Here is a 19,300-nt window from a genome sequence, read left to right as displayed (position 1 = left end):
CTTGTGTCCAAAAGGAACCATGATACGGGAAGGGAGGGGGCGCATTGTACGGGGAGGGGGGCGTAATGTTGTAACAAATAATGTTTCTATTAACTAAGCTTTACTTTGCATTTTAATTAACGTGGGATTATTTTTTGTATTTAGAAATAATAGTACCAACTTTTTTTTTTTTTCAACATTTATGGCACTGGCGTGGCGCCCCCTGATGGACGGCGCCCTTAGCATTTGCCTATACGGCCTATGCCACGGGCCGGCCCTGCATTGAGGAGCCCTGTACAACACGTCTTCACATGGCTACCAGACACGCCCCCCGTCATTTTGTTATTATTCAATTCAGAACTGCCCAGACCAGACACAGTGACGTTTCACCAGAATCCCTTTGATCTCTGGTCTTCTTTATGACATCAGCACACTAAAACCTATAAATAGGGGAGAGGTTCTCACTCTTGGCAGTCTTTCAAAGAGAGTGGAAGAATTCACTAGGCAGGAAACTACTGGAAACTTGCGTTTCTGACACAGTTGACGGTATTTTTAAAAAATCTTTTAGTTGGTACAGAGATTTAGCATCAACTTCAATTTGAAATATGAGTCTGTCAAATCCTGTTGCATGCAACATGAGAGCCGAGAACGAAAAACTTAAACAGCAAATCAAAGAGCTGAAAAATGAGAATAAAACTCTCAAACAACAAAACTCTACCATACGTGACCTTAAAGTCGAGAACGCCGACCTTAAGGAGCAAAAAAGAGAGCTCATAAATGAGAACAAGATTCTCCAAAAAAACATTGAAGTTCTCTTCAAACGAAGTGGGTTCTCTAAAAACAAGAGGAAAAGAGACCTGCAACTAGAGAATGAAACAATTCACTTCAAAATTCAAGAGCTGGAATATTGGAACCAAATTCTAAAGGATTTAAACAGCTCCAAAACCAAAGAGATCCAGCAACAGAAAGAGGTGATGCAGGAAATGGAGGCAGAAATCAGAGAGTTGCAAAGCAGCAAGACAGGCTTGGTTATAAAAGTGGGAGACATGGAAAAGGACAACCAGTCTTTAAGAGAGGAAAATGATGTGACGGTAAAACGCATGTGTGAGCTGAAAAGGGACTTTGAAAAGGAAAAAGATGACATGCAACAGGAAATACAGGCTGTTAAAACTGAGCTCCATCAGGCAAACACAGCCTTTAAAGAGTTACAAGAGAGTGAAGAAAGAAAAAGGATCATGAATGAGGAAAACAAAACAACGGACAGTGAACAGCTCAGACAGACCCTGGAACTCCAATGCTTTGCACATGAAATTGACATATTGAGGCGGCATAACGAACTTCTTGAACAGGACCTCCAGGAGCTTTCCAAAAGGAGTGGTGATTCTCAAAAAGAACTGAAACCACACGATGAGGGTGCGAAAGGAGAATCACGGATCTTCAAAGCCACTGAGAAAGACTCCCAACATGATGTTAACGTGACCAACAGAGAAAAGGAGTTGTTGTGCCATGAATTTGAGGAAATGAAAAGAGAGCTTGAAGAGGTAAAGAAAAATCTGTATGATTCACAGGAAGAACATAACAATCTGATAAACAACTACGATGTCCAAGTTGACATACTCAAACAACAAAATAAGGCCTTAGAAAATAAGGTTAGTGACCTTACCAAAAAGATGTGGAATGGACGGGAAGCGATGAGACAAATGGAAAAGAACTTTCAAGAACAAAGGAAGCTACTCGAAAATCTCCGAGGAGAATTCGAGGAAATTTAGCACAACTACGACTTTGGCCCTCCCTATTAAAGCTGGTTAACGCAGGTTCAATAGGGCTATAACTTAGACAATGGAAGTTCATTTGATTTAATTGGCCCAAAATGAGTGACTGCACCCAGACACTCAGTAGCAAAAAAATTACAGAGATTCAAGAGAGAAAACTGTTTCTGCATAGACTCCTATAGTACTGCAAGTCGTGTCATCGCTTGGTGTCCTGCATAGAGTGCAGGTTTAAGGTATCTACGTATCTTTCAGAATTAGAAGCTATGCTGCGTCAGGGGTTATAACAGCTGTGCCCCCCCCCCAACCGGTCGAGGCAGATGGCCGCCCCTCACTGAGCCTGGTTCTGCCGAAAGTTTCTTCCTGTTAAAAGGGAGTTTTTCTTTCCCACCGTCACCAAGTCTAAGGAGCTTGGAGAAAAGCGCCTGGACTTCTTTAACTTAAAGAAGTCCAGGCGCTTTTCTTTCCAAGCTCCTTAGACTACTATGGCCTTGATGACTGATAACCTTCACAGACACTGTCATCAAGGGTTTGCTCACAGGGGATCATCTGATTGTTGGGGGGTTTTCTCTCTTATATTGTATGGTCTTTACCTTACAATATAAACAGCCGAGAAGCGGCTATTTTTGCGATCCGGTGCTTTAGAAATACATCTTAGCTGAACTGAACTCCATAACATCTGGACCGAAATGCCTACACACAACGGTAGGCATTTCAATCAAGAGCTCTGTCCAAAACGTTCAATGACAAGCATCAGCACCAGGATTGTTTTTTAGCTCACCAACAGTTTTTTATTGTAACTGCAACTTTGTAAGACTGGGTTGGGAGATGTTCTTGTGGTGAGCTTTTATTCACATAATTGGTTTCTTTAATAGTGAAATAAAATAAATTTGTATAACTGGAAACAGCGTTCTCATGTGTGATTATCACATTGTATTCTTTAAACCATGTAACAGAATATATAATATATATAATTTACTCATAGTCATATTAATGTCTAATGTGATTGAGTTTCCTCATCTCTACTTATGTGCTGATGTGTTCACTGAGGCCATTGTATGGTCCATTTTGGCTGCATTTCCATGTTTTAAACATGAAATTTGCTTATTTAAAGGGTGTCTCATGTATCTCTTATGCAGAAATATGTGTTGCCTAGCTGGACAAATGTAGCACAGGTCTACTATTATTGGCCTAATGTATTTTAACAATCATTTCAGCATCCAGATAATCTCTTTCATACTCCCTTAGATGAATTTAGCCTGGTTGTCATGAAATAGGCATTTGAAACAATAACTACCAGTATCTTCGAATGTGTGTGATTGCACTAATCCTACACATTCTTTGCAAGACAACTGGGTGCTTTTATGTAAAGAATGATCTGAGAACACTGAGGCTAATGAAGTAACAAGAGAAACATAGTAAGTAGTCTTTCAGTTTGCATGATCAATTTTGATTATTGTTCATTTTCATTTACCATGTCAACATGTTTTAGAGCAACGTTTTCTGATTTTGAGCTCTTTTAGGTGTAAGTCATCGTCAGTGATCACCCTAAGCCCAAAGCAACACCAAACATGGGCAACCAAAATGCATCATTTTGTTAGCATGTAATTGTTCTCCCAATTCTTAGAAATCAGGAAACAACAAAAATAACAATTTTAACTTACAGACATGAAACACTCCCCCACCCTGGAAAAAAGTCCATTTTGCCTTTTACAAAAATATAAGGTTAGTGTAATGTTAGATTTTGCATTAATACCTATGACTGAGACCTCAAAGGTAATTCCTCGACTGCTTCAGTAACAGCCTGGTTGATTTTAACAAGTTAAGTAAATTTGCGGTCAATTTAGACTCAATTCAAAATCTCCTACTTGGGACGAACACTAAATGTAAATAGCTGACTTTCTAAATAAACCTATCCATCTTTGCAAGGTCAATTTTTGCTTTCATTAAATTCCAAATGTTTAGCCATAATTAGCTTAGCTGTCCTACTCTTGTTACTGCTCTTTCCTACTGCTGTTACAATCAAATGAACATCTCTGCAAAGATAAATTAGCTGAGACCTTAGGTTGATGGTAGTTACTAGCAAACACAGAAACTTACATACACTATATAGTACAGTTCTATGATACATCACCAAATAGAACAATTTGTGGCAATGCAGACAAGCAGAGAAACAGTTTAATTCGTTTAATTTGTTCACTTGATCGGAGGTGTGTTTCCTGCAGATATACAACATCGGATCTCAATGATTTTAAATGAGTAAAAACCCTTGTGCGTTTAACCGGATTATTTATACCTTTAACATTCCAGCTTATAAAACGAAGAGCAGATGACTTTGCGAGCTTGCCATTCAGGTACCAAAATGCAGGTGCAGAAAAAATATGTCCCAACCTCTGGAACCCCCCCGCCCCAAAAGAAAGAGGGGGAGAGGAAAAAAAAAAAGGGGAAAAAATAAATAAATAAAACGAGCCTCAAAACCCCATGCTGATCTACTATTATCCCTGAGATCGCAACCCTCCAGGCTAGGATAGCACAGTGACTAAACGTACTGTTAACCGGTGATAGATGGACAAGCAGACTAACAATTCTAAGGAACAGTAGAAGTGGTTCTCTACAAGAACCGCTCAGTGTTTGTTTTGACTCTCCCTCTCAGGTCAATCTTTCAGAACAAACTTCAGTTATTACTTCCTTCGTTGTTCTCTTGCACCCATTCCTACTTCCTAATGTTGTAGAGTTTTAACCCTCAAAGTGTCTTGAGCTGACTGTTGCTGTGATCTGATGCTATAAAAATAAAGTGGAAAATAAAATGGACTTTTCACTGATAAATCATGGCCGAACACACTTGTAAAATATACTTTCAAACATTTCAACAATATTTTTTATTTTTTATTGAAAATTAAACTGTTCTTCTTGTTTCTGCTCAGGAAATCTTGTTAGCAGGTCAGCAGCAGAGAGCTGAAGATGTCTGGCAGCTCAGGTGAGTCACAGTATTGCGCAGGTATAAAACACTCAGTGCAGTGCTTCTTCTTTTACATTTGTTTGCTAACTTATTTAACTAAAACTCTGATTTATAAACTCCTTTGTTGGAAATCCAGAGCTGCAGTGTTTCTCCCTGCAGGCTGGAGCTGTGTCTCCCCCTTCTGGCAGTGAGAGTAATTACACAAACACTGTCGGTGCTGAGGATGAGAAAAAGCCTCAGCAACGGTCACAGATGGCTTTCTCTGTCAGACCGTCATGCTTCCTCTGAACACCGAGTCTCTTTTTATCTGAATCATCACAAAGTTTTCTCTGTTTGCATCACTTGTCATGATTTGGAGTTTGAGCCTGTTTATCAGCACCGACCTGTCGGCTGCTGTCTTCTTCTTCTGTTGCAGCCTCCAGACGTCACTGAGGACCAACGAAGAAGAATGAGGCCAACGCCACTATCACCTGTAATATACCTGCTGCTGTCTCTTTTTATCGTAATCATCACAAACTGTTTTTCTTCACATTTGCTCTGTTCTCCTTGTTCTTTCAAAATAAATGAACACTCCTGCCACCATCAAAATAATAAAACTTAATTTAAAGGTTCTCCCCACAACCTTGTGTGTTCTGTAACTCCTCAGTAAGTCCGGTGAAAATGAGCCCTGTCTGCTCCTTTCTGATTCAAAACTCTCACTGTGCCTCTTTAGTAAATCCCAACTGTAGCTTTTTAACACTAAAAGTTGACTTTGCACCTGCTGCAAAGCGTTAGGAAATCTGGCCATATTCCAACTCGCATGAAGAAGTGAAATTTTCCATCCATCTGCAGTCTAAGCAGCAGGGAGAGCAGGGTGATCAGCCAAGCAAAGAGCCAGATCTCTCCAGCGTGTCCTGGCTCTGCCCTGGAGCCTCCTCCCTGTAGGACATCCCTAGAAGACGTCAGTTAAGCGACCAGGATGCCAGTGATAGAGACAAATGACAGAGCTCCTCCTGTCTCTAAGACAAAGACCAGCGACGCTCCAACCACAGCTCATTTCATCTCACCCCGTGGAGATTTGCTCCGTCACTGTCACAACTACTACAATGACCTCACCTGCAGTGATGGGTGAGTCCTTCTCCTCTTCCCCGGATTCGATTCGATGTTCTCTGTGGAAGGCGTGGCAGTGGGAGTGGCCACTACCTCCTCTCAAATCAAGTTACAGTTTGCTAGAATCATTTCAGGGCCAGCTAAAAGTCTTGCTTCATGTCCTGTCCAAACTCCTACTGAATTTTCCTCTCAGCCGCTGCCTGGGCCACACTGGTCCATGTTGAGGCTGCAGCTCATGCTTCCACCATGTGGAAGAGGCCTCTGCAAGACCCTCCCGGGACATATATGTTTAGAAACGCCAGGTCTGTCGGGTACCAAGCACCTGATTCAAGTCACCACCAAGTGCTGATCAGCTGAGCTTCTCTCTCTTCACCCGTGTGTCCAAGAAACTGCAGATCTGATGGTATGATGACAAAATCAACCACTGACCTGTAACTGAGAGTCCCGTTCAACACCATCACTCACTGAATCACACACGCTCTCTTTCTAAGGAGTGCTGGAACATCACATTTTCTCTCTGCACTCATGTTAAAGTCAACTTTAACACTTAACACCTGTTAATGTCGGTGTAAACCTGCCTCCACTGGTTTACACCGACCTCAGCAGGCATTTCCTGCTTCTAATCTCTGCTCTAAATCAGATTCCATAACAAAGTGGTTGAGTCGCAGTGTTGTGATTAAGTCTGCACTGTGTACCGTTTCAGCTGTCGTCACATGCAAAGTGCCCACTCAGAGAGAAGGTTATAACCTACATGTGGCTGACGCTTCCTGTTGGTGACCCATATTTGTCAGTAAACAGCTAACCACAGGAAGCTGCAGGCTGAATATTGCTCCATTACTTTATTACCTGCTGTCACAGAGCAGATATATTGACTGGACCCTTGATTAGCGATGCCCTGCTAGTATTGGCTTGGACCCTTTTTGCATTCAGAGCTCTCTTAGTCCTGAGATTCAGTAAGATGCTGGAAACGTTCCTCAGAGACGTTAGTCCATAAGGACAGATGGTGTCATGAAATCAATATCCTTAGTATCCTTATTTTCCTATTATATTGTTTTATGTACTGAAGGCTTGTAGAGCAAGGCCACTTTTGACTTTTGCTCAGGTATCAGACACCTGATCAGGTGACTGATCAGACACCAAAGTCTGGGAGCATTTCCCCACAAAAACGCTCTGCCAGTGTTTCAGGCTCACCCAAGGATTCCTCTGACATGTCAGAGATGAGGTCTGTATCAGCGTCATCTTCTGATGCTGAGAAAATTTCCAGTGACCTCGCCGTTCTCCTCATGATGAGAGTCATCAGAAAATCCAAACCTGAAACTCAGCACTTTTTTGCCAGGGCAGCATGTACTACAAAAGAACCTGACGCGATCCTCAAGCGTCTGAGAGATCTGATGCAGCCTGAACTCAGCAGCACAGAGTCCGTCACAAGTCTGATGAAGGACAAGAAAAAGTTCATCAAGAAAATGACCAAATGCCTCATCAAGGAGTTTGGCTCCCCAGACACTGTGTTAAAGGCTGCGATGGCAAAGGATGCGTCTTTTGATGAGGTTCTGACAAAGCATCTAAAAATGCGCCTCGGAGTCATCCCCGGTCCTCCCAAAAAGTCCAAAATTTCCAGGTTTTTTTCAGCGTTGGGAAAAACTCTGCGAAAACCCTTCAGGTGGTTCACTAAAGCCAGAGATGATTGAAATGACCATCCTGGCTTTTCCCCGCCGCCCTGCTTCTTTTAACATCTTGAAGCAGAATTTTAGCACCAAATCCAAATTCTAACAACTGTAGTTCACGCCATCTCGTCTCCTTTTTGATTTCCATCCCCCCCAACCGGTCGCAGCGGATGGCCGTCCCTTCTGAGCCCGGTTCCGTTGGAAGTTTCTTCCTGTTAAAAGGGAGTTTTTCTGCCCCACAGTCGCCTCGTGCTTGCTCAGAGGGGGATCGTTTGATTGTTGGGGTTCTCTGTAGTACTGTAGGGTTTTGACCTTACAGTACAAACAGGGAGGAGACTTTGTGATTTGGTGCTTGATTATGCAAAATATCTAATTTGGCATAAAATAAAAATTTAAAATAATTAAAAATACATTCCAACTTTGTTTGTGTTCTTCTTCTGTTGTCAAATATGTAGAAAGTGTTGCACGTGTGATTTTAGTCATTTAGCATCAACATGTAGCCAACATGTGTCTGTTTGTGATCCTGCTGCATCTGTTTTTGTCTGATTTGTATTGATAATAATAATAATAATAATAATGATAATAATAATAATAATAATAATGATAATAATAATAATGATAATACTTTTTATTTATAGGCGCCTTTCAGACCCTCAAGGTCACCTCACAGTAGCACGTAAACAACACCATAAAAAACATAAGAAAAATGTATATATAGCAAACATGGTAGATAAAATTTAGACATAAACAGTCATAAAAGTAAATATAAAAACTGAGCAGGTAAAAACGGCCTAAGACAGATCAGGTGTATGCAATTCTAAACAGATGGGTTTTGAGTAGTGATTTAAAAGTATTGAGACAGTGTGTGGAAGTATGCCCTAAGAGTGGGGCTTTCCCACACTGCGTTGGCGTTATTCGTTTTCAAGCTGATATCATTTGTACAGTTAGTTTTATGTCTGCTGTTTTTCTGCACACAGTATACAGCAGTTCCTGCAAAATAAAATGGATGGAAGGAAATCCATTACAAGCTGTAAATCCGCCTGAATGAAGCTGTAGTTGGTGCATTTGGCCTCTGGGAGGCAGTGTTGCATTCAGCTTCTACTTTGGACCAAACGCTGATGCAGATTTGAGCTCAGGTTAAACTGACTGAGAATGCAAAAATACAGGTGGAGCCGACAGCAGACCCTTTAAGTGCTCGTCTGCTTCAGCTACACCCACCATGCACAAGCAGCTCACATGAACTGGGTGAAGGAGGCTGGACAATCGCATGAAGTGGGTTTTCAGAGGATCTCTGGACTGAGCTGAAGCAGTTTGGACCCTCTGAGTAAAAACACATAAAAGCTGGTTGACACGTTCTGAGTCTCGGCTCGTGTTCAGTCATCTTTTCTCTTTAATTCGCCTGTTAAAGCAGGAGAAATAGTTTTTCTGGTTTGGGATCAGGCAGACTTCTGCATCGGGGTCAGGAAACACAGGACAGACATGAGAGGCTTCTTTATTATTACAAAGATGGTTTCAGACTGCAGTTTGGTTGTTGTTACATTCAATAAAGTGTAAAAGTGTTCATGTTTGACATGAGATGGTCAAACTTGTGTAGACGCAGGGAGTTTCCAATAAGAAAGAAGCTCTAAAATAACAAGACAGGAAGAGTGTTAACACACACACGGCAATACAAAAAGAGAAGTAAGTGGATTATTCTGGACTGAGGTCAGATTGTCTTTGAGGAAGTTTAAAGTTAAAGAAAATGTGGAGATCATCAAACATCGTTTCCAAGCTAATGTCCATGACCCACATCAACTCATGGACTGAACATACACACACACACACAACCACTAGCACTTTATACAGCCTCTGTAGAAATTAGCCACATATCTCACTGATCTAAACTGCGCTACTGTAAACGCCGTGTAGACAATCATACTGTACAATACAATAATTATAATTCTATAAACGGTTTATAGAAGATCAACCATCTTCTATAAACCACATGCAAGTTATAACCAGCTGTTTATAACTTGCATAGTTCATATTGATATCCTGTTCATAGCCTGTATACTCACTACAGCCTGCACATACTTAGAGCTTATTCATGACATACCTTCATACCATGAACATTGTAACAGACCCATTTCTGTAATACATCTATATTGTGGCTAAAGCACTTTCTGGATGGATGCAAACTGCGTTTCATTGCCTTGTACTTGTGACGTGTGCAATGACAATAAAGTTGAATTCTATTCTATTCTCGTGGTGCAATGTGAAGGTTTGGCCAGCAGATGGCGCCATGGTCTTAAACTCCTTAGAGTGTTACTGTGGAGGTGAAGGGCTGGACTTTTAAATGGTCAGTCACACATTTTCAGGAAGAACGATGAAGTCCTGAAGGAAAACTCGATCATTACCACTCAGACCTTTTCTACTGTTAGCATCTCTGAATAACAAAAATGTTATTGTCCAACAAAACGAGCATTTTTCTAAAGATAAAAAAGAGTCAAATCAACCTGTGAACATCAGCCATTAAAAATCAGCTGATCAGTCACTTCCTGGTGGGCAGACTAAACCGACCCAGAGTCACAGCTCCCAACTTTGGAACAGCTTTCCTCAGCCCATCATTTACTTTATCTCATTCTCACGAAAGCCCCTCCCACGGTAAAAGAGAAAATAACAAACAATACAATTATTCAAAACACATGATCATCATGAAAAGGAAAAATAAAGACATGCATCTGTAAACACATCAGCCACGTCCATGTCAGGGCAGCGACTGCTGACAACTCATTTTATAGATGAGCTTTAATCTGTTTCCTGTTGTTTTTGGCTTTTGTTCCTCTAATGTGTGTGTGCGCGTGTGTGTGTGTGTGTGTGTGTGTGTGTGTGTGTGTGTGTGTGTGTGCGCGTGTGTGTGTGTGCGTGCGTGTGTGTGTGTGTGTGCGTGTGTGCGTGTGTGTGTGGGGTCTGATCTGAGCTTAGGATAAAGAAGGATGATTTCCAACTGTCAGTCATGCAAAGCTACGCTGTTACAGTCCAGCAGTCAGAGTACAGAGATGGAAATAAGTTGAATTACACAGCAGATCATCTGAGGAACATCAGCCAATAACGTTCAGACTAAACCGCCACAGTCTTCCTTCTCACTGTAAGCGGCTGTCTCCTCCTCTCTGTGGAAAACCTTCCCATCAGGCTGCGTCCTCCACCTCAGCTTCACCTCCTCAGTGACTCCTTGCTCCACCAGCTTCTCCCTCACCTGAAACACAGTTTTCACACATTAACAGAAGCTCCTCATTAATCAGCCGTTGTTTCTGTAGTGAGCAGAAAACGTTGTTGGTGCTGTTTCTGGGGGAAATGAACTAAATGAACTGGCTGGGGATGAAACTGAAGTCTGGAATTAGGCCTCATTGCCTGTCATTGGTTCACGTCGTCTCCTCACAGTAATCTGAAATTAAGTGACTTCTTCAAGTTACCAGTTAAAAAGGTTAAATAATACAAATGGATGGGATTGCATTAAACGAGCCCCGTATCTCTGCAGCTGTGTGCTGTCACGTGTCCCTGAACCTGCACAGACTCACTGCTCTCTATCATTTCACAGTAGTTATAGCGGTCTGTTCCTTGTATCGGGGCCCGTGTGACCTCTGACCTGCTGCAGGATGGATTCTTGCACTGTGGGGTCGTTCAGGTCTGCAGATCCCGCCCTCAGCTGAACCTTCACTGACCTCGAGGCTGAAGGTTTGACATCTGCAGAGAAAGAAAAGGGCCATTCAATTCAATTCAATTTTATTTATACATCACTAAATCACAACAACAGTCGCCTCAAGGCGCTTTATACTGTGCGGTAGACCCTATAGTAATACATATAGAGAAAAAACCAAGCAATCAAATGACCCCCTATGAATAAGCACTTTGGCGACAGTCAGAAGGAAAAACTTTTTCCCTTTTAACAGGAAGAAACCTCCAGCAGAACTCAGAGCTCAGGGAGGGGCGCAAATGGAAGAACGCAGTCTTACATATTTGTTTAATATGTGCATTGAAGGACATGTCCTGGTCAAAAATGACTCCAAGGTTCCTCACAGTGTTACTGGAGGCCAAGGTAATGCCATCCAGAGTAAGAATCTGCTTAGATACCATATTTCTAAGCTTTTCAGGGCCGAGTACAATAACCTCAGTTTGATCTGAATTAAGAAGCAGAAAGTTAGCGGCCATCCAGGTCTTTATGTCTTTAAGACATTCCTGCAGTGTAACTCATTGGTGTGTGTTATCTGGCTTCATGCACAGATAGAGCTGGGTGTCATCTGCATAGCAGTGTAAATGTATGCTATGTCTTCTAATGATGCTGCCTAAGGGAAGCATGTATAATGTAAAAGTGCTATATAAATAAAATTGATTTGATACTTTACTTAGGCAATCAAATTAAGATAGATTTTATGTTGTTGGTTTTAAAGAACTGGATGGATATTTTAATGTATTTTTTATTTCTATTTTTCAAGAGTTGGAGAAGTGCCCTTTTTTCATAACTTGGCCTACCCTTTTTAGTTTTGTTAATATTGGCAATAGTGAGAAGTACTATGGTTGGATTCAAATGTATTTAACATAGGGCATCTAATTAAGGTAAATGTCATGTTTTTAGTTGGTAGAATCTGATGAGCAATATTTTATTTTATTATTTTTTATTTTGTTTTTCAGTTTTCCTCCTGAGTGATTGCCACCTTAACGTGGTCAGGGGGTTTGTGTGCCTCAGTGACACTAAGATCTAGACCTGCAGAAGCTGAGCCTTCAGGGGGGACACCCAAGTTGGTCAGGTTTTAGGGTAGAGGTTTGACAAAGTGCAATCCAATTACATGACAAAAACAGTTATTCAGAGCACCCCACATTCGCCTCAGCTGCCACCATGTGCCCCCTTTACATTTCTGTCTGCCCCCTCATATATGCCTGTCTAGAACCAGCCCAGCACACCGCCCCCTCGGCCTGTGCTTCGAGATTTCTGGTAGTTAGAATGACTCGGGGGTGTTGATTCATTTAAACTAACATAATCATCCTGCTGCAACCAGGTTTCTGTAAGGCAGAGTAAATCGATTTGTTGATCAATTATTAAGTCATGTACTAACAGAGACTTGGAGGAGAGAGACCTAATATTTAATAATCCACATTTCACTGTTTTACTCTTTGGTTCAGATGTGGATACTGTATTGTTCTTTCTTTGTAATTGTTTATGTTTAAGTTGTTTGTTGCTGGTTTTAGTTTGTTTTTTGTCTGTTTGGGAGCTGACACAGTCTCTATGGAGATGGGTTTTTGGGGGGGTAGCAGGAGCAGAGAAGCTGCAGAGAGGCGTGTAAGACTGCAACTCTGCTTCCTGGTCCCAACTCTGGATAGTCATATTTTGGGGGGTTTAATAAATTTGTCCATATTTCTAGAAATGAGAGCTGCTCCATCCAAAGTGGGATGGATGCCGTCTCTCCTAACAAGACCAGGTTTCCTCCAGAAGGTTTGCCAATTATCTATGAAGCCCACATCGTTTCTGGGACACCACTCAGACAGCCAGCAATTTAAGGAGAACATGCGGCTAAACATGTCACTCCTGGTCTGATTGGGGAGGGGGCCAGAGAAAACTACAGAGTCCCACATTGTTTTGGCAAAGTTGCACACCGATTCAATATTGATTTTAGTGACCTCTGATTGGCGTAACCGGGTGTCATTACTGCCGACGTGAATTATGATTTTACTGAATTTACGTTTACCCTTAGCCAGCAGTTTTAAATTTCCTTCAATGTCGCCTGCTCTGGCCCCTGCCGGTGTCTCTAGCTTCACATGTCTGAGAACAGAATCACCAATTACCAGAGTTTGACCCCCGGCGGGTGTGTCGCCGAGTGGGGAAAAACGGTTAGACACATGAACGGGTTGGTGGTGTACCTGGGGCTTCTGTTTAGGACTATGCTTCCTCCTCACCGTCACCCAGCCGCCCTCTTTCCCCAGCTGCTTGGGGTCTGCCGGGGAACAGCTAGCGGGGCCTACGCTATCTTCGGCTGCACCAGCTACAGGGGCCTGGCTAGCTATGGGTGAATGAAGGGTGCGAAGCCGAGTCTCCAATTCAGTAATCCTGGCCTCCAGAGCTGCAAATATGCTACATTTGTTACAGATATCATTACTGCTAAAGGAGTAACTAAACATCTGACACAATGAGCAAGAAAGTGCAGGAGGGACAGGTGAAGTAGCCATGGTGCACGTGAAGATTATACTATGAAAACAGAAGTTATCTAAAGGTTTTTAATTAAATTGCTACGCAGATAAGCTACTCAACTACTACTTCCTGTTCCTGTGTTGAAACAGGAACAGGAAGTGATACTCTACCGCAGACAGAGCAAACACTAAATGACAGCGCCACCCAAAGCATCGGCAGTGCTGTGCCAAGAGTGTCCGGATGAGCCCAGGAGGACCAGACTGTGCAGAAACACAGAGGACAGACTCACCTCTGGAGCAGAGGAAGGGGCGTTGGTCATCACAGTTATGACTGTTGAAGGAGCCTGTTGATCCGACTATTGTGGCACAGTTTACGCTGTCATCAGGCTGCCCGGGCCCCCACGGCAGGTTGGAGGCTGTGCTCGAGTTTGACCACGTCCAGTATTTTCTGTACAGTCCAATCCAGGCACCAGCAGTATCTGACAACATAGAAGCGACCTGGCTGTTGTCCTGCGTGTTGGTGATGGTGCTCAGGTCTGTGTACGTCTGTCTGCAGTAAGACTGAGCATCAGACCAGGTCATTGAGTTCTTCACCAGGATGTGTTTGTTAGTCGCAGCTGAAACAAAAGATCAGACGGATTCAAACCTGCAGCTAAAATGTTCAGTTTGTCAAACCCTGGTACCAAAGTCTGAAACACTCACCGTCATAGCAGACAAAGTAATAAGTAGCTGAGCACGGTCTTGTGGACCATGATCCATCACTAGATATTGTAACACACTCATCAGTCCCTGGCTGTCCCGGTGACCACATGTTAAACCATGATGACTGAACTGGACCGAGGCGAGACCATTTCCAGCCGCTCTTGGAGAGTCCAATCCACGCCTCGGTGCTCCCCGCCCTTTTCTGGGCTTCCTGGATGAGAGCTGAGCTGTTAACGATGGCGAGGTCAATGTACTCATCTCTGCAGTATTGCTGAGCATCGTTCCAGGACTTCTGCAGGTCAACCAGGTGGAGCTGTCTGACTAACTGATCAGACTGAAGATGGCAGACCATCACGTAACCTGAGAGGACACGAGTCAGTCAGCGCGGTCACAGACTCACCTCAGCTCGACTATTTTAGTCATCAGGAGAATAAATTCTTTACATGCTACCACAACGCAAACTTTTTGTTGACATCTTTAAAGACGTGAATATATGTTAATATATGTGTCCTTCAAAGGATGTGTAACTCGTGTACTGGTTAAAAGCTGTTTTACGGTGCCTGTGGACACCTACACACTGGTTTCCTGCTCCAGGGCGAAACTCTCACATCAGCTTAAAAAGCTGCTTTAACAGTGCTAAGTTTGTTTTTCACTCTGGCCTTATTGCACATGTATTTGGACGATTTTTCCTCTTCAGTGTGCACAATGAAGGAAAACGACGTGTTAGTGGTCGAGGCTCAAAGCTGAACAACACGTGCACTAGGGCTGGGCCATATTATACCGTTCACGGTAATACCGGTACAATGTTAGGCAACAATAAGAAAATGAAATATCATGATAAATATTTTTGGTCATATCGCCCTGCTCTAACGTGCACACGGACGTGGTAAAAGCAGTCAGGATCTTTTTCAGCGAGCTGACGGGTTTGCAGCGTTTCAGGCTTTCAGTCAGATTTCTACACAGAAAATAAAATCAAGACGTGTTTTTCTCAGCAGTGCACACAAACAGCCACGTTCATGCACTGACTCTTCCCTCCTTTCTTTCTTTACTCTTTTACTTCACTTTATACAAACTCTTACAAACTACCGACCATTAGACTGTCAATCAAACTTCTAACTGGACCCAAAGAAACCTTTAGAAGTTTAGTTGACATGACAAAGGTCTTTGGAGATTGTACGAGTGTTCCTGTGACTGCTTGAAGCTCGTTTACAGACACCTTTAAAATAATCCCTATGGAGCAGTTCACTTTGTGCTTTCTTTGATTTTCTGACATCAAAAGTTTTATTCAAACTGTAAATGAGGCGACTGAGATGAGTTCACAGACCTGAGAGCAGCAGCAGGATCAGTCCACACCTCTTCATGACTGAGAGCTGAAAAACTGTGAAGACGTCCTCATGAATCTCATCTGCAGCTGCTCGTTCATTATTAATCATAACACTTAAAGCAGCATCATGCTCAGAACTTCATGCTCTTAACATTTAATCAAATCAGAATCAGGTTACGTTCATTGTCGAGTGTCTTCATTCGCCTTACAGACAGGTCTGAACACAGCAAACATGAGAACCACATTTTTTGAGGTTTATTGTGTTTGTTGTTTCTTTGACATCACCTGAAAGGCTTTTCTTTGATGAGATACACTGATGAAGCTTCCCCTTATTCAGACGGAGGTTCTTGGTCAGCCTGAGAGCGAGAATGACGGTAACCCTGAGTAAGAAGCACGAGACTTATCAACACTAAAACAAGCAGAAATTATTTAGTTAAATTATTATTTAGAAACAACAAAAACAGGACAGTTAAAAGTTTTAACTCCAGTAAATCGATGTTTCAGCACATCATTTTTTCTCTCCTTATGTTTTTGGATTTGGTCGTCTCTGCGTCAACACGACGTCTCTGTGGTGCATTTCAGAGGAGCTAACAGTGAAACTCAAACCTGTGAGTTCCTCCTCACCCAGGCTGCACGACATGTTTCAGTTACAATGAACTTATTGAAAAATCAAAGGAAGTGAAACACTGACCACAGAGACATTAAACCCACCACCTCAGTGTGTCAGCCAGTGTCTTCATCAGCACTGCTGACCACACGTTTAAAGAAGTCATTCAGTCGGCTCATTAAAACGTAAGGATGGCAGTTTGGGACAAAAACAGTCTGTGAGGGCTCCTGTTCCTGCTGGCAGGTAAGACTGACTGTGATGATGATGATCATTTGATTTGCTTCTCAAACTTTGGTTTGGAATAATTTTGGCCAAAAAGCTTCTGTTTTCCCATCAAACTGTTATTAATGAACAGATTTGATTGAGTTAAATGAGTTTTTTAATCTCTTGAATGTTTCAGATGGATCAAAAATTCTCTCTCAAGAAAATCTGAACAGTAAAGAAGTTTGAATGGTTGTGTCTGATGTTGATCTGATGACATTACCTTTGCATTCTGCATCAAAAAGTCTGAACTTTTCAAAGATCTTGTTGTTTGAACTGAAACTTTGTTTTAGTGCTTCACACCGCAGTCTGTATTTACTGACGATCCCTGGCTGCCCCAGTCTGCATGGCAAATATCCTTCGGCAAGATACTAACCCTAAGTTGCCTCTGATGCAGCCATCGGTGTATGAAAGCACTGACAAGCATAGAAAGCAGTGTTTGTGTGAATGGGTGAATGTGGCATGTTGTATAAAGCGCTATAGAAGAGTCAGTCCCTTTACCGTCCATCACTAAACTGAGTCACTGCGTTCTAATCGCTGTTTGCTCGTCTTTAGGTGCTGTGGGTCAAACTGTGATCTATCCTCTCTGGTCTACTTGTGCTGTCAGAGGATCCACTGCCACGCTCCCCTGCACCTTCACACTGACTTTCAATGAGAGTGAAGTTTCACGAGAGGCCATCAGAGTCCGCTGGTATCAGAGCCGGTGGTATCAACTCTGTCAGCTCACCAAACCATTTGGGTACGACAGTGATTCAAAAAACAACACACAACATAATTTTGCTAAATGCCCAAAGTAGCCAAGGGCATCTGGTGAGCTTTTTGCAGCATCAGCTACTACCAGATTTAAAGTGTGGGCACCACATGGGACCAAAAAAGCTCTTGAGTTTAGCTGAAGCAACCTTGCCTGAACACCTTTATTTTTTCCCTTCATGTTGGCCCCATTGTCATAGGACTGTCCTCTGCAGTCTTCAAAAGGAATGTTAAGCTCCTCTATCCGTTTTAGGATGAGAGTTGACAAATGATCTCCTGTTGATTCCTCTGCAACAATGACAGAGAGCTGTTCCTTATGACTCAGATCAGGTGTGCAATCTAAAATGATGGAGAAATACTTTGATATCTTCCACAATGCATTTTATTATTCTTGAACTGATGGTGTCAATCAGTTCATTTTGGATTGTTTTTCCCAGATAACGTATGTGACTGCCAGCTCCACTTTCTACTCTACTGACATGCTGCTTCATCACTGGATCAAATTTGGCCATAAGCTCCACTTCTTTCAGAAAATTGCCATTGTCTGGTTTATTTAATGTGTCTGTGGACCCCCTGAAAGCCATGTTTCTTTCAGCTAAGGACTGAATTATTGCCACCAAACGATGTAGAACTTCACGCCACCTTTTTCTCTCAGCCTCAGCAAGTGCCATCTCTTGTTTATCTATTGTGAGTCCTTTCGCAAAACGGACCTCCAAGTCCTTCCATGTTGCCATGTGAGCATTATGCTCCTGGCTATCCTCATGGACCTTGAGCAAGTGGCTTGCATTTTTCCAGTCCTTCAGACCTTCCCTACTCAGTTTGTAATCTCTCTTGGAAAACATTTTGCAGCAGAAGCAGTGCAAGCTATCCTCTTTTTTCGAATACATAAGCCAGGTTCTTCTCACCTTTTCCCCATTGATTAAGAGTCTGTTAAAATAATCATGCTGACACCTTCGCCCGTCTTTCTGTTTCGGGAATGTGAAGTCACTATCAATTACAAATGGACCTCTGTGAACTAACTCTGTTCGTACCTTTTCAGTTAAAGCAGAAGGCCAGTCAGCAGGGTCTATTGGTGCAGCAGGAAGACCGCTTGATGCTGCTGCATCATGGCTGGGTTGTGCTGCTGGTGCTGCTGATGCTGCATCACTGGTGGGTTGTGCTGCTGAAGTGGAGGCAGCAGCGGTAGATGTGGTAGATGGCCCAGGGGTGGGATTTAGAAACTTCAACAGTGCATCTGAAGAGAGGAGTATGTGACACCACTGAGTATTAAAGTCTAATAATAAAAACATATGATTCCAGGAATAAAATGAAATGATATAATATAAATGAAAAACCAAAGAGATATATGTATGATGTTAACTGATATGCAAATTAGATTAGATTCAATTTATTGTCATCATTACAGTGAAATGCTGAATAGCAGAATGCAAAGTAACAGTATAATATCATATGAGAATGTTATGTTATGATTATCTTTGACCGAATCACAGCAGTGCTCATATTAAAAAACAGCATTCCCTCTCATGTGATATTGCTTAATTAGCATTAATGATGTGCGCTTTAACAACTAGGCTTACAACTATAATATATACAGGGGTGGAAAAGTGACTATTACCTGCAGGGTAAACGTTAGCTAACCAGAAGGCAATAACAATGTAAACAAAAAACACCTGCTTAAAAGATGAATACAAATGAGGAATGGTGGGAAAGGTGGGAGTACTGTAATTACCTAACGTTACATTATTATTTTCCATAACAATTTAGCCCCCTCCACAATATTAACTGACGTTAAAACAGTTAACTAGCTATTTATTGATTAGCAATTAGCGAATCATGTAACATTAGCTTAATGCTAAAAATTTAGGTTACTATCACATTCAAATAATTTCATGTAGGCTAACGTTACCTACCTCTGTCTTTTTCTCGTTTCTCCTCCTCTTCTTCTCTCTTTTTTCTTCCCTGGCCACCTGACAGTTTTGGCCGTTTTGACATCTTGTGTCCAAAAGGAACCATGATACGGGAAGGGAGGGGGCGCAT

General features: G+C 42.2%; 2 protein-coding genes across 2 annotated transcripts; both read right to left on the bottom strand.

The window, feature by feature from the left end:
- Positions 1 to 8,873: 8,873 nt before the first annotated feature.
- LOC146659957 (putative C-type lectin domain family 20 member A) lies at positions 8,874 to 15,829 on the bottom strand. The gene is made up of 6 exons (XM_085424218.1): positions 15,824 to 15,829; positions 15,646 to 15,775; positions 14,322 to 14,681; positions 13,910 to 14,236; positions 11,086 to 11,183; positions 8,874 to 10,695 (listed from the first exon to the last, which is right to left on the bottom strand). Exons 1-6 carry the CDS (start codon positions 15,827 to 15,829, stop codon positions 10,555 to 10,557), a joined length of 1,062 nt encoding a protein of 353 aa, XP_085280344.1. The 3' UTR covers positions 8,874 to 10,554.
- Positions 15,830 to 15,947: 118 nt separating this feature from the next.
- On the bottom strand, positions 15,948 to 19,300 carry LOC146659956 (uncharacterized). Its single transcript, XM_085423948.1, has 3 exons — positions 19,174 to 19,300; positions 18,295 to 18,497; positions 15,948 to 16,025 (listed from the first exon to the last, which is right to left on the bottom strand). The coding sequence occupies exons 1-3, from the start codon at positions 19,298 to 19,300 to the stop codon at positions 15,975 to 15,977; spliced, it is 381 nt and encodes a 126-aa protein (XP_085280074.1). The 3' UTR covers positions 15,948 to 15,974.

This window comes from Rhamphochromis longiceps, linkage group LG11, assembly GCF_057381845.1.
Source record: "Rhamphochromis longiceps isolate RC_006_pf linkage group LG11, R_longiceps_female_GT1.1, whole genome shotgun sequence".
NCBI lineage: Eukaryota > Metazoa > Chordata > Actinopteri > Cichliformes > Cichlidae > Rhamphochromis > Rhamphochromis longiceps.
This window is presented reverse-complemented; position numbering and strand designations above follow the sequence as displayed.

Bases quoted from the DNA above. Each gene is read 5' to 3' on its own strand.
- LOC146659957 (XM_085424218.1), bottom strand. The intron at 14,237-14,321 runs GTGAGTGTTTCA...CTTTTGTTTCAG, and splicing joins TTACTTTGTCTGCTATGACG to CTGCGACTAACAAACACATC. The intron at 10,696-11,085 runs GTCAGAGGTCAC...ACTGTGTTTCAG, and splicing joins AAGAATCCATCCTGCAGCAG to GTGAGGGAGAAGCTGGTGGA.
- LOC146659956 (XM_085423948.1), bottom strand. From the start codon at position 19,300: ATGCGCCCCCTCCCTTCCCGTATCATGGTTCCTTTTGGACACAAGATG. The intron at 18,498-19,173 runs GTAGGTAACGTT...TCCTCTCTTCAG, and splicing joins GAAACGAGAAAAAGACAGAG to ATGCACTGTTGAAGTTTCTA. The intron at 16,026-18,294 runs GTACGAACAGAG...CTTCTTACTCAG, and splicing joins CTTCTGCTTTAACTGAAAAG to GGTTACCGTCATTCTCGCTC.